We start from the raw sequence: 27,894 nt of genomic DNA, 5'->3' as shown, positions 1-27,894 counted from the left end.
GTGTTGCAAATAACTTTAATAGTGTAAATTTACATTTTACAAGATTGTACAAGTGAGTTTCTGCCTTAGATAAAAAATAAACACAGGTGAAATAAATGACAACAAACTAATTAAAACATTAGTGACCAAGTGAAGGATTAATTTAGTTCTACAGCATTTACAGTGAAGTCCCATTAGTTAATGATAGTTAAACTATAGTTATAGTTATCATTGTTAACATTAGTTAATAAAAATACAATGTTTTTAGTTTCATGTCACCTCACACTGTAAATGATTTTTTTTTCATGATTTATCACATTTTTTTCTTTTGTCAAATCAACTTAAGATAGTTTATGTGGTTCAGATATCATAACATTTGAGTTTCTGTTGATTAAACCAATCTTTGTATTAACTCAATTTTTTAATTTCAATGAACTTAACATTTTAATGCAACCAGGTTACTAATTTTTTACTTGTTTTATTTAAACCAACAATAAAACCTTTTTTTTTACAGTGCAGGATAATTAAATAATATTCACTGATAATTCTTTGATTTTAATAATGTATTAGCAAATATTGAAATTAACATTGACTGAGATTAATAAATTCTTGAGTTAGTTCATAACTAACGTAGTTAACTAATGTTAACAAATGAAGCCTTATTGTAAATGTATACGTATGAACTTTATAATTTTATCATACATAAAATTTCCTGCCTTTTTGTCATTTTGTTATGAAAACTAGAGATGCTCCTTGTGAAATGTTCATTTGTTTGCATATCTTTGAAGAAAAGAGAAAGAGATTTTGTTTTAATATTTTGAATTTACATTTTACAGTGTAAAAACTTCCACCTATTTACAACTTTAAAATTTCAGTTCAGTTGCTGCCTTAAAAGTTGAATCAGCTTGTTTCTACAAGTCATTTCAACTTAAATTATATTAAACTGACTTAAAAAAAAATTGAGTTAAATCTCGTTTGACTCACTGATCATAGAGTTTCTGCCTTAAAAAAAAAAAAAGTACAAAACTCAATAATTAGTGACCAAGTGAAGAATTAATCTTCTAGTCATGCTTGAAATTTCATGTCCTTATTGTAAAGTGTTACCATATTTTCCTCATATTTTGATGGTTTAGTCTCATACTTAAGAGAAAAACTTAAGGTGCTTTATGCAACCGGGCACGGTGCCTCAACAAAGATCACTTGGTGGTGAAGTATCGGCTGTAGAGGTCGCTGTACATGGCCTGGTTGTCGACCCGTACGGCGTTGCGCAGGGATTGCCAGAACCAGGCCTCGGCGGACGAGGAGCGGGGCCACTCGAGGATGCTTCGGGAACACAACCGTCTGCGCAGACGCAAGAAATGCGAGTGTTGAAGAACGGGCTCCAGGAGCAGCAACACGATCACGTCCTCGTTCTCCTCCAGGAGGCGCTGGTGGGCCAGGAACACGGCCAGCTTGAAGGATCCGCTGTTCACGTAACCCTCGGTCAGCACGAACACGGTTTTGCGGCTGTGCTGGATGCTCTGGGTCAGACTGTCCAAGACCGGAGAGCCGGGGAGCCAGTCCCGTTCCTCCAGGCAGATCGGAAGAAAGCGCTCGCCCCGCTCCTCCAGCTGCACCCGCAGGTGATTCACCACCCAGTCGGAGACCTGCAACATCCACACCGTCACTGAGCTGAGCTTACAGGGAGAGTTCACCCATAAAAATTAAACACACCCCATGATTTACTCACCCTCAAGTCATCCTAGGTGTCTTTCAGACGAATACAATCAAACAGTTATATTAAAAAATGTCGGGCTCTTCCAGGCTTTATAATGGCAGTGAGTGGCTGTTTATGTTTTGAAGTAAAACATAAAAGTGCGTCTATCCATGATAAAAGTACATTCGTCCATCATAAAAGTGCATCTTTCCATCATAAAAGCGCATCTGTCCATCATAAAAGTGCATCTATCCATCATAAAAGTGCATCTATCCATGATAAAAGTGCATCTATCCATGATAAAAGTGCATCTATCCATCAGTGCATCTATCCATGATAAAAGTGCATCTATCCATCATAAAAGTGCATCTATCCATGATAAAAGTACATTCGTCCATCATAAAAGTGCATCTTTCCATCATAAAAACGCATCTATCCATGATAAAAGTGCATCTATCCATCATAAAAGCGCATCTGTCCATCATAAAAGTGCATCTATCCATGATAAAAGTGCATTCGTCCATCATAAAAGTGCATCTTTCCATCATAAAAGTGCATCTGTCCATCATAAAAGTGCATCTGTCCATCATAAAAGTGCATCTATCCATGATAAAAGTGCATCTGTCCATGATAAAAGTGCATCTGTCCATGATAAAAGTGCATTCGTCCATCATAAAAGTGCATCTTTCCATCATAAAAACGCATCTATCCATTATAAAAGTGCATCTATCCATCATAAAAGTGCATCTGTCCATCATAAAAGTGCATCTATCCATGATAAAAGTGCATTCGTCCATCATAAAAGTGCATCTTTCCATCATAAAAACGCATCTGTCCATTATAAAAGTGCATCTATCCATCATAAAAGCGCATCTGTCCATCATAAAAGTGCATCTATCTATGATAAAAGCGCATCTGTCCATCATAAAAGTGCATCTATCTATGATAAAAGCGCATCTATCTATGATAAAAGTGCATCTGTCCATCATAAAAGTGCATCTGTCCATCATAAAAGGGCATCTATCCATGATAAAAGTGCATCTATCCATGATAAAAGTGCATCTGTCCATCATAAAAGTGCATCTGTCCATCATAAAAGTGCATCTTTCCATCATAAAAACGCATCTATCCATGATAAAAGTGCATCTATCCATCATAAAAGCGCATCTGTCCATCATAAAAGTGCATCTATCCATGATAAAAGTGCATCTATCCATGATAAAAGTGCATTCGTCCATCATAAAAGTGCATCTGTCCATCATAAAAACGCATCTATCCATTATAAAAGTGCATCTATCCATCATAAAAGCACATCTGTCCATCATAAAAGTGCATCTATCCATGATAAAAGCGCATCTATCCATGATAAAAGTGCATTCGTCCATCATAAAAGTGCATCTTTCCATCATAAAAACGCATCTGTCCATTATAAAAGTGCATCTATCCATGATAAAAGTGCATCTGTCCATCATAAAAGTGCATCTATCCATCATAAAAGTGCATCTATCCATCATAAAAGTGCATCTGTCCATCATAAAAGTGCATCTATCCATCATAAAAGTACGGTGGCCGAGAGAGCTCAACGCGCTGCAAATGAAGAAAACACATGCAAACAGAAAAAAACGCATGCAAACAGAAAAAAACACATGCAAACAGAAAAAAACACATGCAAATAGAAAAAAACCCACCAGCGAATAAGAAAACATCTTCATCAGTTTTACAACTCACGTGCGTCCCAATACTCACAACACAACCAAATACGGAAACGCGCTGCAATTACAGAAACGCGCTGCAAAAGTTCACAACAAAACCAAATACAGAAACGCGCTGCAAATAGGACAGAACACAACGGAAATGTTTCCGGGGAACCCAATAAGTGACGGACGGACGGCTCGCGAGCTTTACCAGAGAGACGCGGGCTCTGGCTTTACCTATGCCCTAACGTTACTCTCTTAAAAGGGCAGACGGCAGAGCCCTTGAATTGGGCACTTTGGAGGGAGCGGGGCACTTGTGTGCCATTATGTTGATGAAGGGAGCAACGAAAGACAACGTAATTTCCTCATTATTTTCACCTGGGATGTTCCCATGACAACGCAGCGCGTGTCCATCAGCTGAATAGCTGTTATACCAGAAATAGTATTAATGCTGTTAACATAACTGTTGCAAATAAATATACATTTTATACAACAAAGTTTTTAAAATATGTGTTATATCTTTGTGTGAGTGTCTCAACTTTAAAACTTGCCGTCTCATATTTGGACCTATAGCTACATTCTAACATTTCTTATGAAACTTATTATAACATAACATGACAAAATGTGTTCAATGTAACTGATGTATAGATTAATGTCTTTTCCTCGTTCTTTTTCTCTATCTTTTTATTTATTTATTTATTTTAGTCTTCAGCTCATTGTTCTTTTTAGTATTCTTATGACATTGAACATATCGCAAATACATTTTGTATATTGTATACAAAGTTGTATGTCATAAACGTGTCATCTTTGTATGTTTTGCAAAAAAAAAAAAAAAAGAAAATAATAAAAGTAGACAGCTGTAAGCACGTCCTAGCCGTCCGTCCGTCACTTATTGGGTTCCCCGGAAACATTTCCGTTGTGTTCTGTTCTATTTGCAGCGCGTTTCTGTATTTGGTTTTGTTGTGAACTTTTGCAGCGCGTTTCTGTAATTGCAGCGCGTTTCCGTATTTGGTTGTGTTGTGAGTATTGGGACGCACGTGAGTTGTAAAACTGATGAAGATGTTTTCTTATTCGCTGGTGTTTTTTTTCTATTTGCATGTGTTTTTTTCTATTTGCATGTGTTTTTTTCTGTTTGCATGCGTTTTTTTCTGTTTGCATGTGTTTTCTTCATTTGCAGCGCGTTGAGCTCTCTCGGCCACCGTATAAAAGTGCATCTATGAATGTAATATACACCTAGGATGACTTGAGGGTGAGTAAATAATGGGCTAATTTTCATTTTTGGGTGAACTATCCCTTTAATAACCACACTTTTGTCTTCTATAGAGCGATTTATTCATAGTTTTTATGTGACGTCCCAGCAAACACAGAACGTTCCCATTTGTTTGAGTTTTTTTGGTACACGTTCTAGGAATGTCTGTAGGTCATTTTTTTTGCAACCTAAAAAGAACCTTCCCAGAACGTTCCCTGCAGTTTGTATTTTTATAACCATATGTTATGCTGAATTGTGTCATTTTTCATAAAGTATATTTTGCGGATACAGTTTATTAAAGTCCCCCCGTAGTCTATAAATCTATCCCCTAAAACTAATCTTCAATTGCCAAATCTTTGCAACCTAAAAAGAACCTTCCCATAACGTTATTTTATTTTTATAACCATATGTTATGCTGAATTTTGTCAAAGAATCATTCTCGTGTTACGCAGCACGTTTGAGCTTTAGCAAGAACCAATGAGGCTCATTCTCATGTTACGCAGCACGTTTGAGCTTCAGCAAGAACCAATGAGGTTCATTCTCGTGTTACGCAGCACGTTTGAGCTTTAGCAAGAACCAATGAGGCTCATTCTCGTGTTACGCAGCACGTTTGAGCTTCAGCAAGAACCAATGAGGTTCATTCTCGTGTTACGCAGCACGTTTGAGCTTCAGCAAGAACCAATGAGGTTCATTCTCGTGTTACGCAGCACGTTTGAGCTTCAGCAAGAACCAATGAGGTTCATTCTCGTGTTACGCAGCACGTTTGAGCTTCAGCAAGAACCAATGAGGTTCATTCTCGTGTTACGCAGCACGTTTGAGCTTCAGCAAGAACCAATGAGGTTCATTCTCGTGTTACGCAGCACGTTTGAGCTTCAGCAAGAACCAATGAGGCTCATTCTCATGTTACGCAGCACGTTTGAGCTTCAGCAAGAACCAATGAGGCTAATTCTCGTGTTACGCAGCACGTTTGAGCTTCAGCAAGAACCAATGAGGCTCATTCTCGTGTTACGCATCACGTTTGAGCTTCAGCAAGAACCAATGAGGTTCATTCTCGTGTTACGCAGCACGTTTGAGCTTCAGCAAGAACCAATGAGGTTCATTCTCGTGTTACGCAGCAGGTTTGAGCTTCAGCAAGAACCAATGAGGTTCATTCTCGTGTTACGCAGCACGTTTGATCTTCAGCAAGAACCAATGAGGTTCATTCTCGTGTTACGCAGCACGTTTGAGCTTCAGCAAGAACCAATGAGGTTCATTCTCGTGTTACGCAGCACGTTTGATCTTCAGCAAGAACCAATGAGGTTCATTCTCGTGTTACGCAGCACGTTTGAGCTTCAGCAAGAACCAATGAGGCTCATTCTCATGTTACGCAGCACGTTTGAGCTTCAGCAAGAACCAATGAGGCTAATTCTCGTGTTACGCAGCACGTTTGAGCTTCAGCAAGAACCAATGAGGTTCATTCTCGTGTTACGCAGCACGTTTGAGCTTCAGCAAGAACCAATGAGGCTAATTCTCGTGTTACGCAGCACGTTTGAGCTTCAGCAAGAACCAATGAGGCTCATTCTCGTGTTACGCATCACGTTTGAGCTTCAGCAAGAACCAATGAGGTTCATTCTCGTGTTACGCAGCACGTTTGAGCTTCAGCAAGAACCAATGAGGTTCATTCTCGTGTTACGCAGCAGGTTTGAGCTTCAGCAAGAACCAATGAGGATCATTCTCGTGTTACGTAACACGTTTGCGCTTCAGCAAGAACCAATGAGGTTCATTCTCGTGTTACGCAGCACATTTGAGCTTCAGCAAGAACCAATGAGGTTCATTCTCGTGTTACGCAGCACGTTTGAGCTTCAGCAAGAACCAATGAGGATCATTCTCGTGTTACGTAACACGTTTGCGCTTCAGCAAGAACCAATGAGGTTCATTCTCGTGTTACGCATCACGTTTGAGCTTCAGCAAGAACCAATGAGGTTCATTCTCGTGTTACGCATCACGTTTGAGCTTCAGCAAGAACCAATGAGGTTCATTCTCGTGTTACGCATCACGTTTGAGCTTTAGCAAGAACCAATGAGGTTCATTCTCGTGTTACGCATCACGTTTGAGCTTCAGCAAGAACCAATGAGGTTCATTCTCGTGTTACGCAGCACGTTTGAGCTTCAGCAAGAACCAATGAGGTTCATTCTCGTGTTACGCATCACGTTTGAGCTTCAGCAAGAACCAATGAGGTTCATTCTCGTGTTACGCAGCACGTTTGAGCTTTAGCAAGAACCAATGAGGTTCATTCTCGTGTTACGCATCACGTTTGAGCTTCAGCAAGAACCAATGAGGTTCATTCTCGTGTTACGCAGCACGTTTGAGCTTCAGCAAGAACCAATGAGGTTCATTCTCGTGTTACGCAGCACGTTTGAGCTTCAGCAAGAACCAATGAGGTTCATTCTCGTGTTACGCAGCACGTTTGAGCTTCAGCAAGAACCAATGAGGTTCATTCTCGTGTTACGCAGCACGTTTGAGCTTCAGCGAGAACCAATGAGGTTCATTCTCGTGTTACGCATCACGTTTGAGCTTCAGCGAGAACCAATGAGGTTCATTCTCGTGTTACGCAGCACGTTTGAGCTTCAGCAAGAACCAATGAGGTTCATTCTCGTGTTACGCAGCACGTTTGAGCTTTAGCAAGAACCAATGAGGTTCATTCTCGTGTTACGCATCACGTTTGAGCTTCAGCAAGAACCAATGAGGTTCATTCTCGTGTTACGCATCACTTTGAGTTTTAGCAAGAACCAATGAGGTTCATTCTCGTGTTACGCATCACGTTTGAGCTTCAGCAAGAACCAATGAGGTTCATTCTCGTGTTACGCATCACGTTTGAGCTTCAGCAAGAACCAATGAGGTTCATTCTCGTGTTACGCATCACGTTTGAGCTTTAGCAAGAACCAATGAGGTTCATTCTCGTGTTACGCATCACGTTTGAGCTTCAGCAAGAACCAATGAGGTTCATTCTCGTGTTACGCATCACTTTGAGTTTTAGCAAGAACCAATGAGGTTCATTCTCGTGTTACGCATCACGTTTGAGCTTCAGCAAGAACCAATGAGGTTCATTCTCGTGTTACGCATCACTTTGAGTTTTAGCAAGAACCAATGAGGCTCATTCTAGTGTTACGCAGCACGTTTGAGCTTCAGCAAGAACCAATGAGGTTCATTCTCGTGTTACGCATCACTTTGAGTTTTAGCAAGAACCAATGAGGTTCATTCTCGTGTTACGCATCACGTTTGAGCTTCAGCAAGAACCAATGAGGTTCATTCTCGTGTTACGCATCACTTTGAGTTTTAGCAAGAACCAATGAGGTTCATTCTCGTGTTGCGCATCACTTTGAGTTTTAGCAAGAACCAATGAGGCTCATTCTAGTGTTACGCAGCACGTTTGAGCTTTAGCAAGAACCAATGAGGTTCATTCTCGTGTTACGCAGCACGTTTGAGCTTTAGCAAGAACCAATGAGGTTCATTCTCGTGTTACGCAGCACGTTTGAGCTTCAGCAAGAACCAATGAGGCTCATTCTCGTGTTACGCATCACGTTTGAGCTTCAGCAAGAACCAATGAGGTTCATTCTCGTGTTACGCATCACGTTTGAGCTTCAGCAAGAACCAATGAGGCTCATTCTCGTGTTACGCAGCACGTTTGAGCTTTTCAAGAACCAATGAGGCTCATTCTCGTGTTACGCAGCACGTTTGAGCTTCAGCAAGAACCAATGAGGTTCATTATCGTGTTACGCAGCACGTTTGAGCTTCAGCAAGAACCAATGAGGTTCATTATCGTGTTACGCAGCACGTTTGAGCTTCAGCAAGAACCAATGAGGTTCATTCTCGTGTTACGCAGCACGTTTGAGCTTCAGCAAGAACCAATGAGGCTCATTCTCGTGTTACGCAGCACGTTTGAGCTTTTCAAGAACCAATGAGGCTCATTCTCGTGTTACGCAGCACGTTTGAGCTTCAGCAAGAACCAATGAGGTTCATTATCGTGTTACGCAGCACGTTTGAGCTTCAGCAAGAACCAATGAGGTTCATTATCGTGTTACGCAGCACGTTTGAGCTTTAGCAAGAACCAATGAGGTTCATTCTCGTGTTACGCAGCACGTTTAAGATTTAGCAAGAACCAATGAGGTTCATTCTCGTGTTACGCAGCACGTTTGAGCTTCAGCAAGAACCAATGAGGCTCATTCTCGTGTTACGCATCACGTTTGAGCTTCAGCAAGAACCAATGAGGTTCATTCTCGTGTTACGCATCACGTTTGAGCTTCAGCAAGAACCAATGAGGTTCATTCTCGTGTTACGCATCACTTTGAGTTTTAGCAAGAACCAATGAGGTTCATTCTCGTGTTACGCATCACGTTTGAGCTTCAGCAAGAACCAATGAGGTTCATTCTCGTGTTACGCATCACTTTGAGTTTTAGCAAGAACCAATGAGGTTCATTCTCGTGTTACGCATCACTTTGAGTTTTAGCAAGAACCAATGAGGCTCATTCTAGTGTTACGCAGCACGTTTGAGCTTTAGCAAGAACCAATGAGGTTCATTCTCGTGTTACGCAGCACGTTTGAGCTTCAGCAAGAACCAATGAGGTTCATTATCGTGTTACGCAGCACGTTTGAGCTTTAGCAAGAACCAATGAGGTTCATTCTCGTGTTACGCAGCACGTTTGAGCTTCAGCAAGAACCAATGAGGTTCATTCTAGTGTTACGCATCACGTTTGAGCTTCAGCAAGAACCAATGAGGCTCATTCTCGTGTTACGCATCACGTTTGAGCTTCAGCAAGAACCAATGAGGTTCATTCTCGTGTTACGCAGCACGTTTGAGCTTCAGCAAGAACCAATGAGGCTCATTCTCGTGTTACGCAGCACGTTTGAGCTTTTCAAGAACCAATGAGGCTCATTCTCGTGTTACGCAGCAAGTTTGAGCTTCAGCAAGAACCAATGAGGCTCATTCTTGTGTTACGCAGCACGTTTGAGCTTCAGCAAGAACCAATGAGGCTCATTCTCGTGTTATGCATCACGTTTGAGCTTCTCAAGAACCAATGAGGCTCATTCTCGTGTTACGCAGCACGTTTGAGCTTCAGCAAGAACCAATGAGGTTCATTCTCGTGTTATGCATCACGTTTGAGCTTCTCAAGAACCAATGAGGCTCATTCTTGTGTTACGCAGCACGTTTGAGCTTCAGCAAGAACCAATGAGGTTCATTCTCGTGTTACGCAGGACGTTTGAGCTTCAGCAAGAACCAATGAGGTTCATTCTCGTGTTACGCAGCACGTTTGAGCTTCTCAAGAACCAATGAGGCTCATTCTTGTGTTACGCAGCACGTTTGAGCTTCAGCAAGAACCAATGAGGTTCATTCTCGTGTTACGCAGCACGTTTGAGCTTCACCAAGAACCAATGAGGTTCATTCTCGTGTTACGCAGCACGTTTGAGCTTCAGCAAGAACCAATGAGGCTCATTCTCGTGTTACGCAGCACGTTTGAGCTTCTCAAGAACCAATGAGGCTCATTCTTGTGTTACGCAGCACGTTTGAGCTTCAGCAAGAACCAATGAGGTTCATTCTCGTGTTACGCAGCACGTTTGAGCTTCACCAAGAACCAATGAGGTTCATTCTCGTGTTACGCAGCACGTTTGAGCTTCAGCAAGAACCAATGAGGTTCATTCTCATGTTACGCAGCACGTTTGAGCTTCAGCAAGAACCAATGAGGTTCATTCTCGTGTTACGCAGCACGTTTGAGCTTCAGCAAGAACCAATGAGGCTCATTCTCGTGTTACGCATCACGTTTGAGCTTCAGCAAGAACCAATGAGGTTCATTCTCGTGTTACGCAGCACGTTTGAGCTTCAGAAAGAACCAATGAGGTTCATTCTCGTGTTACGCAGCACGTTTGAGCTTCAGCAAGAACCAATGAGGCTCATTCTCGTGTTACGCATCACGTTTGAGCTTCAGCAAGAACCAATGAGGCTCATTCTCGTGTTACGCATCACGTTTGAGCTTCAGCAAGAACCAATGAGGTTCATTCTCGTGTTACGCAGCACGTTTGAGCTTCACCAAGAACCAATGAGGTTCATTCTCGTGTTACGCAGCACGTTTGAGCTTCACCAAGAACCAATGAGGTTCATTCTCGTGTTACGCAGCACGTTTGAGCTTCAGCAAGAACCAATGAGGCTCATTCTCGTGTTACGCAGCACGTTTGAGCTTCTCAAGAACCAATGAGGCTCATTCTTGTGTTACGCAGCACGTTTGAGCTTCAGCAAGAACCAATGAGGTTCATTCTCGTGTTACGCAGCACGTTTGAGCTTCACCAAGAACCAATGAGGTTCATTCTCGTGTTACGCAGCACGTTTGAGCTTCAGCAAGAACCAATGAGGTTCATTCTCGTGTTACGCAGCACGTTTGAGCTTCAGCAAGAACCAATGAGGCTCATTCTCGTGTTACGCATCACGTTTGAGCTTCAGCAAGAACCAATGAGGTTCATTCTCGTGTTACGCATCACGTTTGAGCTTCAGCAAGAACCAATGAGGTTCATTCTCGTGTTACGCAGCACGTTTGAGCTTCAGCAAGAACCAATGAGGTTCATTCTCGTGTTACGCAGCACGTTTGAGCTTCAGCAAGAACCAATGAGGCTCATTCTCGTGTTACGCATCACGTTTGAGCTTCAGCAAGAACCAATGAGGCTCATTCTCGTGTTACGCATCACGTTTGAGCTTCAGCAAGAACCAATGAGGTTCATTCTCGTGTTACGCAGCACGTTTGAGCTTCACCAAGAACCAATGAGGTTCATTCTCGTGTTACGCAGCACGTTTGAGCTTCAGCAAGAACCAGTGAGGCTCATTCTCGTGTTACGCATCACGTTTGAGCTTCAGCAAGAACCAATGAGGTTCATTCTCGTGTTACGCAGCACGTTTGAGCTTCAGCAAGAACCAATGAGGCTCATTCTCGTGTTACGCAGCACGTTTGAGCTTTAGCAAGAACCAATGAGGTTCATTCTCGTGTTACGCAGCACGTTTGAGCTTCACAAGAACCAATGAGGTTCATTCTCGTGTTACGCAGCACGTTTGAGCTTCAGCAAGAACCAATGAGGCTCATTCTCGTGTTACGCATCACGTTTGAGCTTCAGCAAGAACCAATGAGGTTCATTCTCGTGTTACGCAGCACGTTTGAGCTTCAGCAAGAACCAATGAGGCTCATTCTCGTGTTACGCAGCACGTTTGAGCTTCTCAAGAACCAATGAGGTTCATTCTCGTGTTACGCATCACGTTTGAGCTTTAGCAAGAACTAATGAGGCTCATTCTCGTGTTACGCAGCACGTTTGAGCTTTAGCAAGAACCAATGAGGTTCATTCTCGTGTTACGCATCACGTTTGAGCTTTAGCAAGAACTAATGAGGCTCATTCTCGTGTTACGCAGCACGTTTGAGCTTTAGCAAGAACCAATGAGGTTCATTCTCGTGTTACACAGCACGTTTGAGCTTCAGCAAGAACCAATGAGGCTCATTCTCGTGTTACGCAGCACGTTTGAGCTTCTCAAGAACCAATGAGGCTCATTCTCGTGTTACGCAGCACGTTTGAGCTTCAGCAAGAACCAATGAGGCTCATTCTCGTGTTACGCAGCACGTTTGAGCTTCAGCAAGAACCAATGAGGTTCATTCTCGTGTTACACAGCACGTTTGAGCTTCAGCAAGAACCAATGAGGCTCATTCTCGTGTTACACAGCACGTTTGAGCTTTAGCAAGAACCAATGAGGTTCATTCTCGTGTTACGCAGCACGTTTGAGCTTCACAAGAACCAATGAGGTTCATTCTCGTGTTACGCAGCACGTTTGAGCTTTAGCAAGAACCAATGAGGTTCATTCTCGTGTTACGCAGCACGTTTGAGCTTCAGCAAGAACCAATGAGGTTCATTCTCGTGTTACGCAGCACGTTTGAGCTTCAGCAAGAACCAATGAGGTTCATTCTCGTGTTACGCAGCACGTTTGAGCTTCAGCAAGAACCAATGAGGTTCATTCTCGTGTTACGCAGCACGTTTGAGCTTCAGCAAGAACCAATGAGGCTCATTCTAGTGTTACGCAGCACGTTTGAGCTTCAGCAAGAACCAATGAGGTTCATTCTCATGTTACGCAGCACGTTTGAGCTTCAGCAAGAACCAATGAGGCTCATTCTCGTGTTACACAGCACGTTTGAGCTTCAGCAAGAACCAATGAGGCTCATTCTCGTGTTACGCAGCACGTTTGAGCTTTAGCAAGAACCAATGAGGTTCATTCTCGTGTTACGCAGCACGTTTGAGCTTCACAAGAACCAATGAGGTTCATTCTCGTGTTACGCAGCACGTTTGAGCTTTAGCAAGAACCAATGAGGTTCATTCTCGTGTTACGCAGCACGTTTGATCTTCAGCAAGAACCAATGAGGTTCATTCTCGTGTTACGCAGCACGTTTGAGCTTCAGCAAGAACCAATGAGGTTCATTCTCGTGTTACGCAGCACGTTTGAGCTTCAGCAAGAACCAATGAGGTTCATTCTCGTGTTACGCAGCACGTTTGAGCTTCAGCAAGAACCAATGAGGCTCATTCTAGTGTTACGCAGCACGTTTGAGCTTCAGCAAGAACCAATGAGGTTCATTCTCGTGTTACGCAGCACGTTTGAGCTTCAGCAAGAACCAATGAGGTTCATTCTCGTGTTACGCAGCACGTTTGAGCTTCAGCAAGAACCAATGAGGCTCATTCTAGTGTTACGCAGCACGTTTGAGCTTCACAAGAACCAATGAGGTTCATTCTCGTGTTACGCAGCACGTTTGAGCTTTAGCAAGAACCAATGAGGCTCATTCTCGTGTTACGCAGCACGTTTGAGCTTCAGCAAGAACCAATGAGGCTCATTCTCGTGTTACGCAGCACGTTTGAGCTTCAGCAAGAACCAATGAGGCTCATTCTCGTGTTACGTAGCACGTTTGAGCTTCTCAAGAACCAATGAGGCTCATTCTCGTGTTACGCAGCACGTTTGAGCTTCAGCAAGAACCAATGAGGTTCATTCTCGTGTTACGCAGCACGTTTGAGCTTCAGCAAGAACCAATGAGGTTCATTCTCGTGTTACGCAGCACGTTTGAGCTTCAGCAAGAACCAATGAGGTTCATTCTCATGTTACGCAGCACGTTTGAGCTTCAGCAAGAACCAATGAGGTTCATTCTCATGTTACGCAGCACGTTTGAGCTTCAGCAAGAACCAATGAGGTTCATTCTCGTGTTACGCAGCACGTTTGAGCTTCAGCAAGAACCAATGAGGCTCATTCTAGTGTTACGCAGCACGTTTGAGCTTCTCAAGAACCAATGAGGCTCATTCTCGTGTTACACAGCACGTTTGAGCTTCAGAAAGAACCAATGAGGCTCATTCTCGTGTTACGCAGCACGTTTGAGCTTTAGCAAGAACCAATGAGGCTCATTCTAGTGTTACGCAGCACGTTTGAGCTTCTCAAGAACCAATGAGGCTCATTCTCGTGTTACGCAGCACGTTTGAGCTTCAGAAAGAACCAATGAGGCTCATTCTCGTGTTACGCAGCACGTTTGAGCTTTAGCAAGAACCAATGAGGTTCATTCTCGTGTTACGCAGCACGTTTGAGCTTCAGCAAGAACCAATGAGGCTCATTCTAGTGTTACGCAGCACGTTTGAGCTTCTCAAGAACCAATGAGGCTCATTCTCGTGTTACGCAGCACGTTTGAGCTTCAGAAAGAACCAATGAGGCTCATTCTCGTGTTACGCAGCACGTTTGAGCTTCAGAAAGAACCAATGAGGTTAATAAAAGACTAAATGAAATCTGTTCATCATATAAAGCGATTGTGTCTCTTCAGAAAATTTTGACTAAACCACTCAATTCATATGGATTAGTTTTACGATCTCTTTATGAACTTTTTGAAGCGTCAAAGTGGAAGTTGCATGGCTATCAACGGGGGGAGAGAAATCTGAAATGAAAGTTATGGATTTGGAACGACATGAGGGTGGGACATTTTTGGGTGAACTAACTCTAAGTTTATTTTTCAAACCCCACTGGCAGATATGTTTTAGGATTTGGTGCTTTGAAACAATCTGTATAATAATATAAAGCACTATAGAAATAAGGCTGACTTGACCTGCTCGTCCTTGGTGTCGTAGGTGACGAAGGCATCGTAGAGGCAGCTGTCAGAGCTCAGGTGCTGATACCCAGTGAATCTGGCTTTCAAATAGTAGAATAAGTAGGAGACGTCCCAGTAGTAAAGGTGCAAAGCGACAGCCACGAAAGTGGTGCATATAATGCACACCATGGAGAGGAAGTACGCCACAAAGGCCAATTGGTCATCGATGCATTCTTTAATGTCAAATTTTATTACAGGAACACCTTTTCTCTCTTCTGGCATGGCGCACGTCACTCCGGTCACCAATCGAGGGATTTTCACATTGGTCTTATAAATCCACAGAATGAATTCAAGTAGGTTGCATGTGCAGTGGAACGGGTTGCCGCTGAGCCACAGTGTCTTCAGGTAGCTCCCGGTTCCAGGTGGAAACGAGGACTGGTTGACAGTTATGAGCTTGTTGTGACTGAGATCAAGCTCCTTAAGGTTTACCGCTCCCTTTAGAAATCCACCAGAGAGCTTAGATATTTGGTTATGCTGGAGATCGAGGAACTGTAAAGAGGGAACATCACTTGACAAATTACCTGATATTTGAAAGATCTTGTTGTTACTTAAAATGAGCTCTCGGAGATCTGGGAAATGTCTCAGCTTTGTCCAGTTTAGGTTCACCAGTCCATTGTGGCTTAATTGCAACCTCTGAATGCTTTTGGGAAGAAGCGTATAAACTCTATCAGGGATTCTCTCAATACTGTTGTAGGATATATCGAGATAAGTCAGATTGATCAAGTTTGCAAAAAGCCTATAGTAGGATCTGTCATTTTCCCTCCACATCTTGCCAAGACTATTGTACTGGAATTGCAGCTCTTGAAGAGACGCGCTTGAGATGGTTTTGGTGGTTAATGTTTTGATTTTATTGGAGCTCATGTTCAACACCTTCAAAGAGGGCAAATATTGGATGAAATTCAAATTGTGCGTCACGCCTGGCACAGTGAAATAATGGTCATTGTAACTAAGGTCCAGCACCTCAAGACTCTGTAACTCTTGGAAGGCGTGATCGTACGCCAGATCAATTTTGTTGTAGGACAAATCTAGGTATTTGAGACCTGGAAGCAATGTGAAGTCGGATCCATTCGGAGCTATGGCAAAGCCATTCATGGAGAGATTGAGGCAAGATATGTTCCCATAACTCTCAAACTGTTGCGGAGAGATTAGGAATAGGTTATTTCGACTGAGATCCAAAACTCGGCCGGTGGCGAAGCACTCTGGCTTCACGAGAAATTTTGGAACATCGTAAGAATGATCTTTAGGGGTAGGTTCTGACACCGAGAGGGATGGGGATTTGAAACCAACGCCTGCATATTTTACCAAGTCCCTATTTATGATCACCGGGTAAAATCTGTTTTCTGAAAGATAGAGCAGTTTCACGTGTTGGAATTTTTCAAATATTTTCAAGTCTGCACGCACAATGAAGTTTATCCCTACATCCAGCACAGAGAGATTTTGTAAGCCATACAGAGAGTGGAAGGTCTCCTCTTTGATTTCTCTAAACACTAAACCTCGAATGTGCAACTTCCTTAGAGAGGTCAAGTTTGCGAAGCTGGGCGATAGTTTAACCGTGTCCGGGTATTTCTTAAGGGCATAGTTGAATGAAAGATCGAGTTTAGTTAGCAGTGGCAGATTACTCAAAAAAACATCTGCTATAACAGCTTGGGACAAAAAATTGAATGACAGGTTGAGCTCCTCAAGATTCGAAATGTTGGCGAGCCAACTGGGATCTATGGATGTGATTGAATTCCCTGCGAGGTACAGAATCCGCAGCTTTCCAAGGTTGGAAAAAGCTTGTGAATGGATTTTAATTGAACTGTCTTTACAAGGAACACATGGATACGGGGCATTATAACACCGTGGACAGTTTCCTTGGATTTTTAGACATGTCAGATTGTCGAGTCCTTGGAAATCATGCTCTCCGACGTACGCAATTCTGTTTGAATCGAGCTCAAGATTCGTTAAAGACCCCGGTAATCCTCTGGGCACTTGAGTTAGGTTGTTGTACGACAAAGTAAGATCTTTCAATCTCGTCAGGACTGAGAAACTTCCGTCTTCTATGCGATAATCTCTTGAGCAAGGATTCCAGTAGTAGCAGTTTTTCGACAGATGAAGACGTGACAGATTGGGCACATGCACAAAGGATGTCGAGTTTAACCAGATGATCTTGTTCACGTCAAGCGATAGTTCCAACAGGTTTTTTGGAAGTTTTTTTGGTACGTACTTTAGACTGACGCCGTTCAGCTCCAGTTTTCGTAACTTGGTCAAATTCAAAAACTCCTTGTCACCGATAACAACCTTGCCATTATCATCCACCCAGTTCAGATTTAAAACGGTCAGATTCGCCAGATGTCGGAAAACTCCCGATGTTAAGTTCTTGATCTTGTTCTCCGATAGGTCAAGGCTGGTGGCGTTTCTTATGAGCGCTGGCACATCTTTGAGTCTACGTCCACGACAGTTCACCACAATCGTCATCTCAGTTTTGTTCTCATGTATGTCGCAGGGTTGAGTCTTCAGGGTCCTCACGTCCATTTGGCACAAGATTAGTGAGATCTTCAATATCATAAAAAGCCAGACTTCAAATTTTATCACCTGTGGGAATATGAAACAAAGAGCTGTTAAAAGACATTGCGCAAAGACTAAAACATTGTTAACACTTTTACAATAAGGTTCCATTAGTTAACATGACTACAATGCAAAATGAAAAAAAAAAAAGGTTTATTATTAGATACATATTTACTGATACTGTGTACATAAGTAGCCTTCTATCAGGAAGCTCTCAATCACAATAAGGTAAAATACAGGTAAAATAAAATCGGTAACACTTTACAATAAGGTTCCATTAGTTAACATTAGTTAATGTATTTACTAACAATGAGCAATACATTTGTTACAGTATTTATTAATCTTTGTTAATGTTCGTTAATAATAATCCAGCTGTTCATTGATTGTCCATGTTAGTTCACAGTGCATTAACTAATGTTAACAAATACAACCTTTGATCTTAATAACGTATTAGTAAATGTTGAAATTAATATTAACTAAGATTAATAAATGCTGTGGAAGTATTGTTCATTCTTAGTTCATGTTAACTAAGGTAGTTGACTAATGAACCTTATTGTCATAAAATATATCATAAAGACTCTATAGATTTGTTTTCCTATGTAACATAATCTATAGGTAAAATAAATCTCTAAACATTTTTTAATTAAGATACATTTGCAGGAGAAGCAAAATGAATTTGAATCTTTTTTACTAAAAATAATCTTGTTTTCCCTTTTATTTAAGTTTATTTTTCTGACTCCACTGGCAGATATTTGTTATCGTTTTAAGCATAAACTCACTTAATTTTGATAGTTTTTTTCCCCTAATAACTTCATTCATTTAGCTTCTCCAGTAAATGTATCTTGATTTAAGAATTGAAAACAAGACTGAGGAACAACATTTTTGCAATTTATGAATGAAAAATACTTAATTTATGTTAATTTCAACATTTATTAATATTATAAAAATAAAACGTTCTGTTGATATTATTTTTATTGTGTTATTACAATTACACAAAATCACAAAGTATCCTTTTCACTTCACAAAAAAGTGTTTCATCTATATAAATGTTTCATTCATTCATAAAGTGATGGAAAGTCGACGGTTAAATCATCATCATCAACTGCCTTTCATAAAGCTCTTACTGTCAAACTTTTGATTTGCGTCTGAACTGAACTTAATTGGTTAATCAATTAATAATTTCGGTACATCTGTAGATTTCTATAGATATTGATAGACATAGTTTCTATGTTTGCTTGACACTTTTTACATAAGTGATTATCTTTAATATAAGTGATTTTAACCACCACTATGTTCAAAGTGTGTGCGTGAGTGAGTGTGTGTATATTACACAATATTGTGTATATTTTATGAAGAAAATTGTTGTTGAGTGTTATATAGAGAAAATTGAGAACATTTCACTAAAAACACCAAGAGATACATTTTCTTAATTTTTAAGAATTTTTTATTAATTTTCTTTTTTATGGATAAGCATTTTTGAGGCTTGAATTGAGGAACCGATTAAGCTGATAAAATTAAGGAAAAAAGGCTACCTATTTATATAAGAGAATTAGTTCAATTATGCTGTTTTATTTTAGAGACACCATTGTTAGTTCCCAGCATGCTTTGCACATGGCTGGAAATGAAGAGTAAATATTGAAATCCAGTGTTATTTTATGTGTTTTTGAGTAAAGGGAAACATCTGTCGATGTTTAATGTCCAGTTATGTTTGACATTTGAAAAGGCTTCTGTTATGTTGAAGGTTTGATCGTTACCATTGTGCAGAAGAGGAGGGCTTATGGTTAGATTGTGAATAACTGCACGTATTAATATTCTGAAACATGTTGCTTTGATCATTGAGCAATAACTTTCAGTAACAAGTTTGTTGATGTGCCAGTAGCATATAGTCTTTATAATTATACAATATAACTCAAATATAAACAGTTCATTTCCATTCACTATAATTCACACGCTTTTGAAAGTCAACTTAAAATAAAAAAGCATATTTCACTAAAAATATTAAATTCATTGTGTCATAGACTAAATCATTTAGGGGACTTTACATGATGTATACTTGTGAAAATTGTACCAAAGTGGAAAAAACCCAAAACTGTAACAAATTGCCAGTTAATGCATTAATAGACAATAACTAATGGAACCTTTTTGTAAAGTGTTACCAAGACATTATTCCTTATTAAAGCAATGCATTTTATATGTGCATAAAATGCATTTGTCTTTCACTATAAACAACAGCATATGCAATAAAAAAAAAAAAAAATTGTCTCGTTAAAACCAAAAATCATCCCAACATCAAGTTATACAAGATTCAACTCATTTAAGTCAGTTTAATGTCATTTAAATTGATATGACTTAAACATCCAAGTTGATTGTACTTAAATGCAAGGTAGCGACTTTTTTTACAGTGTGCGTACAATGAATAATAAATGTATAAATAGAGTTTCTTACCATGGTAGCAATGTCCCTGTGCAACCAATGCAATGCTTAAACCCCAAATAAGCGAATAAGAGATGGTGGTTCACACAGTTGCATTTAGGAAACAGGAAGTTTTGGTTTAACTGTTAAACTATTTTAACACTAATAGACCTCTACACGCCGCGTGTCATTGCCAGCTGCCAGTCCACCGACTGATATAAACCGCCCCGTTTCTGTGTAATCACCACAGTCACAAGTGTTTGATGAGAGTCATTTGTTTGATGTGTTTTGTCATTGGTCATACTGTATCTTACTGGTCGGTGTGGATCAGTGCAGCCATGCACATAGTTTCCATTATAAGAGAGGAAGTTCTGCCTACATTGTTCCTTCTTCTCAGGGACATGATTGAACAAATCACGTACATTTACACACAGTAGAGGCTCTACTTCAGAGATCGAAACTGGAAAAGACCTTCCATGCATCATTCCTGTTTTCTTCAACATCATGTTTACGCTCAGCATGGCCAGTACTTGCTGTGTTTTGGGGAATCTGTGTAAGAATGTAGTGTTTTAAAGGTCAAGTGAATTTCTCAGTGGTACGTATAGTTTCCTGAATCTACTGTAAAAATGCAGAGTCACTGTAAGACAATCATTTCCTTATAAAAGTGAAACACTGTGCAAAGCAGTTTGTTATTTTTAGCAGTTTTGTTTGGTGACACCACTGCCACAGAAATTACACACATGGAAATTATAATAATATTAGTATTTTTTCTAATGCTTTGGCAGAATAAAATCGACTATCCTCCATTGCAAAACCGCGATAGTATTTCTATCACTAGAATAATGGGGATTTCCACTATGATTATGATGAAACTTCTAAAAATATATATTCTAGAACTGAATTAGGGGTGCTTTCAATACTTTCAATCCCAAACTCTTTTTGATCTCATTAACACATGTACATCTGACACATAAATGCAAACATTTTTCCAACATGATAAACTGGGGATGGCAAAAAAATAATGATGTTCTTCCTGAGTGTTTCTGTCTCGTTTTCCAGCACTAATATCTAAACATTCCAAAATCAAGATACATTTACTGGAGATGCAAACTGACTGAAGATGTTAAGTCTTGGTTTCTGAAAAATGATCAACATTTAGTGAGTTTATGCATTACAATTAGGGTCAGAAAAATAATTGAGTTTCCCCCTTTAAATCATGTTTATTTTTCTGAGCCTAATTCTAAGCATAAACTCACTAAAAAAATTTCCCCAGAAAACAAGTCTTAATATCGTCAGTCATTTTCCTTCTCCAGTAAATGTATCTTGATTTAAAAATGTTGAAATATTTGTGTTGAAAAATGAGAAAAAAATCATTTTTTGCAGTGTTATTTTATCTATAGATGAACGAGAGCTTCCGGAAGGGTTAAAATAGAAGGCTACTTAAACTGTATATATATATCTATATATCTAAGAATATACAGTACAGTTTTTGTTTCGTTACCTCATAGTTCACGCTGCTGTGGTTTTCACTTTTAATCACTTTCCCTAGGGACCCATTTAACTCGTCTTCGGAGACCCGGGGAAACACAGACGATTCAGTGTTTCGTTTTTCCAAAAACTGAAATATACTTAAAAGTGTACATTGATCTGTTAGCATGATATTTGAAAATCCATTCTTAGAAAAATGGAAATATTCAAAATTCTGGAAATTTTATTTGGAAGACAGAATAAAAACACATTGTCATTTCAGACTACATTATTTTTTTAATAACAAAAATCAACAACCTTGATTAGCATCCTGCTTGGTGAAAAAAACATGTAAGAATACAAGTAAGATTAACACAAAACTACTACTATCTAAAAACTATGAATATATTATTATTATTATTATTTAACATTTGCTTGGCCAAGCAGAATATAATAATAATAATAATAATAATAATATAAAACTTATTATTGTTATTAATCAAACTGCCAGCTGTATTTCTTGAGTTTGACCAATATCAACAATAATTTATTATTATTTTTGATAACAATAATAATAATAAAAACAATGTAAACAATAATTATTTCATTGTTCTTTATGTGGTCATGAAATCTACACCCATAAAATTGGCAAAATGCTGTTTTAATAATAATAATATGAATTATTATTATTTAAATATTTAATATTACTATGTGATCACAAAATCTGCACACATAAAAAAAAAGAAAGAGAGAATTAGTTTTAGTCTGAGCATGTTACAACTTTCCAAAAGTATGCCAAATACCCAGAAATGAAAGTGCATTCGTCAGTGAACTTCAACTAAAGAAGTGGTTGCGTTTATTTATAGTTACACGGACAATAAAACGGAATCAAATCAACATCATATTAAAGGTTATACAGTCAAACCAAAAATTATTAAGACACCAGATATAATGTGTGATATTGTTTCACTAGTGTGATCAGGACACTATAGTTCATTTCTGTAAGTGAGGAGAGCAGAATAAAGTAAACTGTGACATATTATACCCAATAGCTCTTCATACAGAGACTACCAGTGACATTTGGGAGCAAAAATGATTGGGACACTTTGAGCTGATCATGTTTTGCTGAAGTGTGTTTTCTTTAATTGCTAATGCTCTTTTCACACACAGACTGAACACAATGAAGCATTGCTTGGTGACTGGTTGAGCTAAACTGGTATTATCTAATTGTGTAGTTAAATTTAACAGCTGACAGATATTCAACATAATTCATGTGTGAGACAGTCTAACAGAAGGACGGACAAAACCAGTCAAATATCAACTGAGTTCTGCTCATATTTTATTACCGTTTTCTAAACCATAGCGAATAAACTGTGATAATGTGAGAAATGTTGAAGCTGTATGAATAAGTTTTGGTTTGACTGTACGTTTGATTGTGGTCTTGAAGCTTTGGGTTGTGTCTCGATCACAGAGTCTCCTGGAAGAGTTTGTTGTATTGCCGCCTCTCGGTGGACATCAGGCTTCTGAGACTGAACCAGAAGTATCTCTGCGCTTGAGGATTCCTCGGCCACTCCAGGACTGACTTTTTATACAGTCGCTTCCTCAGTTTGAGGTACTTCGAGTGGCAAGGCATTCTCTCCAGGAATATCAGGACGATAACGTCATTCCTTTCGTCCATGAGTCTCTGGTGGGCCATATAAAAGGCTGTCCTGAAGCTCCCGCTTTTGACATAGTGTCCCGTCAGGATGAAAACGGTGCGTTTGCTCAGCTGAATACTCTGGGAAAGGTTTTCAATAAGAGGACAACCAGGCACCCAATCCCGCTCTTCCAAACACAACTGCATCCGTGGATCACCTTTCTCTTCCAGGTGAACGCGTAACTCCTGCGTGACCCACTCGTGAACGGCCGGATCCGTCGTATCGTAGACCACGAAGGCATCGTAGACGGTGCTGTTGGAGGATAGTCTTCGGTATCCCTTGAGTTTGGCCAAGCAGAAGTGGTAGATGTACCACACATCCCAGAGGAAAAGATGGCTGGAGATGGTGAGCGTGAGGATGCTGAGAATCACAGAGGTCAGAAATATACACAAGATGATTGACAGGGAGTTGTGTTGGCAGGCTTGGACGTTTAGGAATAGGACACTCTGACCTCTTTGGGCGCTCGGCGAAGAGCACGTTACGTCGGTCGCGAGGCGCGGGATGTTCACAGTGGTGCGGTTGATCCATCGGACGAACCACGTGGCGTTGCAAGAGCACACAAACCGGTTATTGTTCAAGTATAAGGTCTCTAAATGGTCAACTACGTTTTCCGGGAAGCTTGATTCTTGGATGAACTGGATGCGATTGTAACTTAAATCCAAGATCTTGAGGCTGAATGCGTCTTTTAGAAAATCCCGAGGCAGTTTTGCAATTTTGTTATCGTGTAGGACAAGAGTTTGGATTGATTTAGTGTAGTTAGTCAGGCACGTGGGAAGATCCGTTAAGGAATTCCTACTGAGGTCTAACAGCTGTAGGTTTTTAAGGTACACAAGACCGTCCCATTTAAACGACTTCAACCTGTTTTCAGTGATGTAGAGTTCTGTGAGGGTCTCCGGAAGACCTTCGAAAACCCCTTGTGGGATGAAGTTCAGGTTGTTACGAGAAACGTCGAGAGTCTTCAACGCCATAAGCTTCTTAAAGTAGTTGACGTACCTCGTGTCTCCATCCCTCCACAACATATCAAGACGGTTGCCTTTAAACTCCAAATGTTCCAAGGAAAAACTCTCCATTTCGGTGTTCGTGGATGTGGATATCTGGTTGTCGTTCATGATCAGTTTTCTCAGCTTGACCAGGCTCTTTGTAAAGTTCAACATGTGAGTTAAACCCTCAGCTACGAAGAAATGGCTGTTACGGCTGATATCCAGAACCACCAAGCTGCTCAGTTCCTGAAACGCTGTGGAGAACATCAAATCCAGACGGTTGTCGGAAAAGTCCAGGTATTGTAAATTCTTCAACTTGAGAAACTCAGAACCGTTCAAACTCTGGCTCATGGCGTTCCCAGAGAGATTCAAACACCTCAGCTCATCAAGATCTAGAAATCTGGAATGAAGGAAAAAGATGTTATTCCTGCTAATATCCAACGTTTTCCCAAAGGAGCTACATTCGTTGTTGAAAGGACTTGTAATCCAGAGTTCCTTGTCCTTGTATTTGCAGCTGCGCGCGTATTCGTCATAGAGGAAATAGTGGATATCCTTCACTTCTCCATTGTGGTACTGGGCACCTTGTGACATTGGGGAACCGTACTGTTTTTCTCTGCGGTTAGAAAGTGAAGCCTTGTATTCTCCTTCAGAAGGCATTGAGATTTTGTTGTCGGACAAGTTGATGATTCTGAAGCTTTTCAGCTTCTTCAGGAGACTGAGGTTCGCTATTTTTATGAAGTTTGTGCCGAGATCAATGAATTCCAGGTTGTTCAATTCAGTCAATGGTTTGAGGTCTTCCAGTTTAAGTTCTTGAAACACATACCCTCTGATTCTTAGCACCCTTAGAGATCTAAGCTGGTCGAATGATCTTGAAAGGTTGAGAGATGTGGGATACACCTGAAGCTCGAAGTTGAAAGACAGATCCAACTCTTCTAGAAAGGGCAACAAAGAAGGAAAAGAGGTGCATGTTATCTCCTTAGCCAAGAAATTGCTCGAGAGGTCTAGAAGACTAAGTCTCGTCAGGTTTTGAAACCATTTTGAAGGTATATTCGTTAAAGAGTTACTGTGAAGTCGAAGAGTCTTTAGGTTATTCAGAGTCTTGAAGGAGTCCGGATGTATCTGAAGGGGAGCATTATTTGGGCATGGAGTGCATGGGAACGGTGCATTATAACAGCGTGGACAGTTCCCGCTCAAGTCCAGTATTTCCAGCTCTGTCAGGTTGTGAAAGTCCTCCTCCATTATTTTCTGAATGTTGTTGTTGTAAAGGTACAGCTCTTTTAGGCTTGATGGTAGTTGGTGTGGGATATAGGACAAGTTGTTAGACTTCAGAGAAAGCAAAGTCATCTTGTCAAGCTGCACAAACGCATCCTTTTCAATGTAGTACGACTTGTTGCACGGGTTCCTGAAGTAGCAGTTCTGGCCGAGATACAGCCTTTGGATATTAGTCAGTTCTGTCATATTCTCCTTAAGAATTGAATGGATGCTATTGACCTCGAGACTCAGAAGCACTATGTTGGGAGGAAGGCCCTTGGGAATGCTGGACAGCTGGTTTCCATCCAGGTAGAGCGACCTGAGGTTCTTTAGCTTCCAGAAGGTGCCGTTGTCAATCGTCACGCTCTGGGTACAAACGCGATCTTTGGGACCGACTTTGATCGGTACGCAGTTGCATCGGAGGTCGATCTCGGTGATGTTGTGCAGTTCGTGAAATGAATCGTTCCTGATGTGGGGTATGTGGTTGATGGTTAGTGTCAGGTTGGTGGTATTCGTTGGGATTCCCAGAGGAACTTCGGTTAGGTCTCGTTCAGTGCAGTTGACGCTGACCTCGGTCCCGTTATTCTCCGGAGAAACGTCACACTTCAGGCTTTTGGGATACCATTCAGCTGCAACCCGCATTGAGATGAGACCGGCAAAGATCGTTAATATCCTTTCTGACACCTGAAAGAGGGAGGAAGATAGTAAAAAATACAGTAAAAAAGTTCACAGTAAAAATACAGTAAAAAAGTTGTGAATAAAACAAAGATTTGTTATGTGTTTTCCAAGAAATACTATTTCAGTCTTTGAATTTTGTTTAATTCAATGTCTTTCTTTGTAATAAATTTAGATTGAATTTATGAGTGAAAAATAGTTTCTTTTCAGTGTATGTTTTAAAATGCATAATAAAGATAAACTAAGAAAAACATACACAACCGTATAAAAGTTTGAGGTCGGTAAGATTTTTTTGTTTTTGATAGAGTCTCTTCTGCTCATCAAGGCTGCATTTATTTGATAAAAAATACAGTAAAAATTGTGAAATATTATTATAATGTAAATAATCTGTTCTCTATGTGAATATATAGTAAAGTGTAATTTATTCCTGTGATCAAAGCTGAATTTTCAGCATCGTTACTCCAGTCTTCAGTGTCACATGATCCTTCAGAAATCATTTATGATTATCATCAATGTTGAAAACAGTAATGTTGCTTCAGATTTTTGTGGAATATTTACTGTAACTAATTTACAAATACCCCCCCCCCCGCCCCCCAAACAACAACAACAACAAAATCAGTTTACAAAATGTAAAAATATATATTATTATTAAATAAATTGCATATTTTAGGTATATTTCTATATATACAGTACCAGTCAAAAGTTTGGAAACATTACTATTTTTAATGTTTTTGAAAGAAGTCTCTTATGCTCATCAAGCCTGCAGTTAAAAAAACAAAAAAACAGTAATATTATGAAATATTATTACAATTTAAAATAATGGTTCTCTTTTTTAATATACTTTAAAATGTAATTTATTTTTGTGATGCAAAGCTGAATTTTCATCAGCAAGTACTCCAGTCTTTGGTGTCTTATGATCCTTCAGAAATCATTCTAATATGATGATTTGATACTCAGTTATTATCAATGATGGAAACAGTTGTGCTGTTTAATATATTTTTTTGGAATACTTTTTTCAGGATTCATTGATGAGTAAAACGTTAACAGCATTTATTCATAAAAACAGCATTTATTCAAAATAAAAACATTTCTAACAATATAAATCGTTACCATCACCTTTTATCAATTTAACGCATCCTTGTTGAATTAAAGTACTAATTTCTTTAAAAAAAAATAGTTATTGTTCCCAAACTTTTGAACGGTAGTGTATATTGTTACAAAAGATTTCTATTCTAAATAAATACAGTTCTTTTTAACTTTTTATTCATCAAATAATCCTGAAAAAAGTATCTCAGGTTATAAAAAAAATATTAAGCAGCACAACTGTTTCCAACATTGATCATAAATCAGCATATTAGAATGATTTCTGAAGGATCATAAGACACCAAAGACTGGAGTACTTGCTGATGACAATTCAGCTTTGCATCACAAAAATAAATTACATTTTAAAGTATATTAAAAAAGAGAACCATTATTTTAAATTGTAATAATATTTCATAATATTACTGTTTTTTTATTTTATAATTTTTTTTTTTTAACTGCAGGCTTGATGAGCATAAGAGACTTCTTTCAAAAACATTAAAAATAATAATGTTTCCAAACTTTTGACTGGTACTGTATGAATGACATTATTTCAGGAAATAACATTTTTCATGAACATACAAGCTGCACAATAAGACAAACACTGCATTTGCAAAGTATGGAAGCCTGTATTAGACCACTTGAGAATATGATTACTTTATATGGATGGCATCACATCCTTGTGCAACCTTCCTTTTTTTTAAATGTATTTTTAATTTAGTTTATCCATTGTTATATTGTTTCCTTGTTTCCATGTAATTAAATGTACCATACTGTTGTTTCTCCTTTTGGACCTCACAATAATAGTTGCTACCTCAGAGCATCTTTGTTTTGACACATAATCATTATATGAGGGAAATCATAAGCAAATATTCAATTACTCACCATCTTCATCAGACCTGGAATTCTTTTTGTCCTTTGACGCTGGTTGTTCTGTACTTTGTCTGGCTTGTCAAGTAGTACAGAGCCTGTGTTACTAGCAGAACAGGTGTTAATGACCA

General features: G+C 39.6%; 1 protein-coding gene across 1 annotated transcript; it reads right to left on the bottom strand.

Annotated features, from left to right (window-relative positions):
- Window positions 1-3: 3 nt before the first annotated feature.
- On the bottom strand, window positions 4-27,865 carry LOC307164354 (uncharacterized protein). Its single transcript, XM_079881149.1, has 5 exons — window positions 27,779-27,865; window positions 22,680-25,822; window positions 20,256-20,292; window positions 14,743-17,358; window positions 4-1,625 (listed from the first exon to the last, which is right to left on the bottom strand). Exons 1-5 carry the CDS (start codon window positions 27,785-27,787, stop codon window positions 1,176-1,178), a joined length of 6,255 nt encoding a protein of 2,084 aa, XP_079737275.1. The 5' UTR covers window positions 27,788-27,865; the 3' UTR covers window positions 4-1,175.
- Window positions 27,866-27,894: the final 29 nt, after the last annotated feature.

Source organism: Squalius cephalus (genome assembly GCF_949319135.1).
Source record: "Squalius cephalus genome assembly, chromosome: 9".
NCBI classification, from domain to species: Eukaryota; Metazoa; Chordata; class Actinopteri; order Cypriniformes; family Leuciscidae; genus Squalius; species Squalius cephalus.
This window is presented reverse-complemented; position numbering and strand designations above follow the sequence as displayed.

What these genes read in the sequence shown, in the direction of transcription:
- LOC307164354 (XM_079881149.1), bottom strand. An exon ending in AAACTCTTCCAGGAGACTCT is followed by an intron (nt 20,293 to 22,679) that starts GTGATCGAGACA and finishes ATTCTTACACAG; the next exon opens with ATTCCCCAAAACACAGCAAG. An exon ending in AAGTACTGGCCATGCTGAGC is followed by an intron (nt 17,359 to 20,255) that starts GTAAACATGATG and finishes ATATTCCCACAG; the next exon opens with GTGATAAAATTTGAAGTCTG.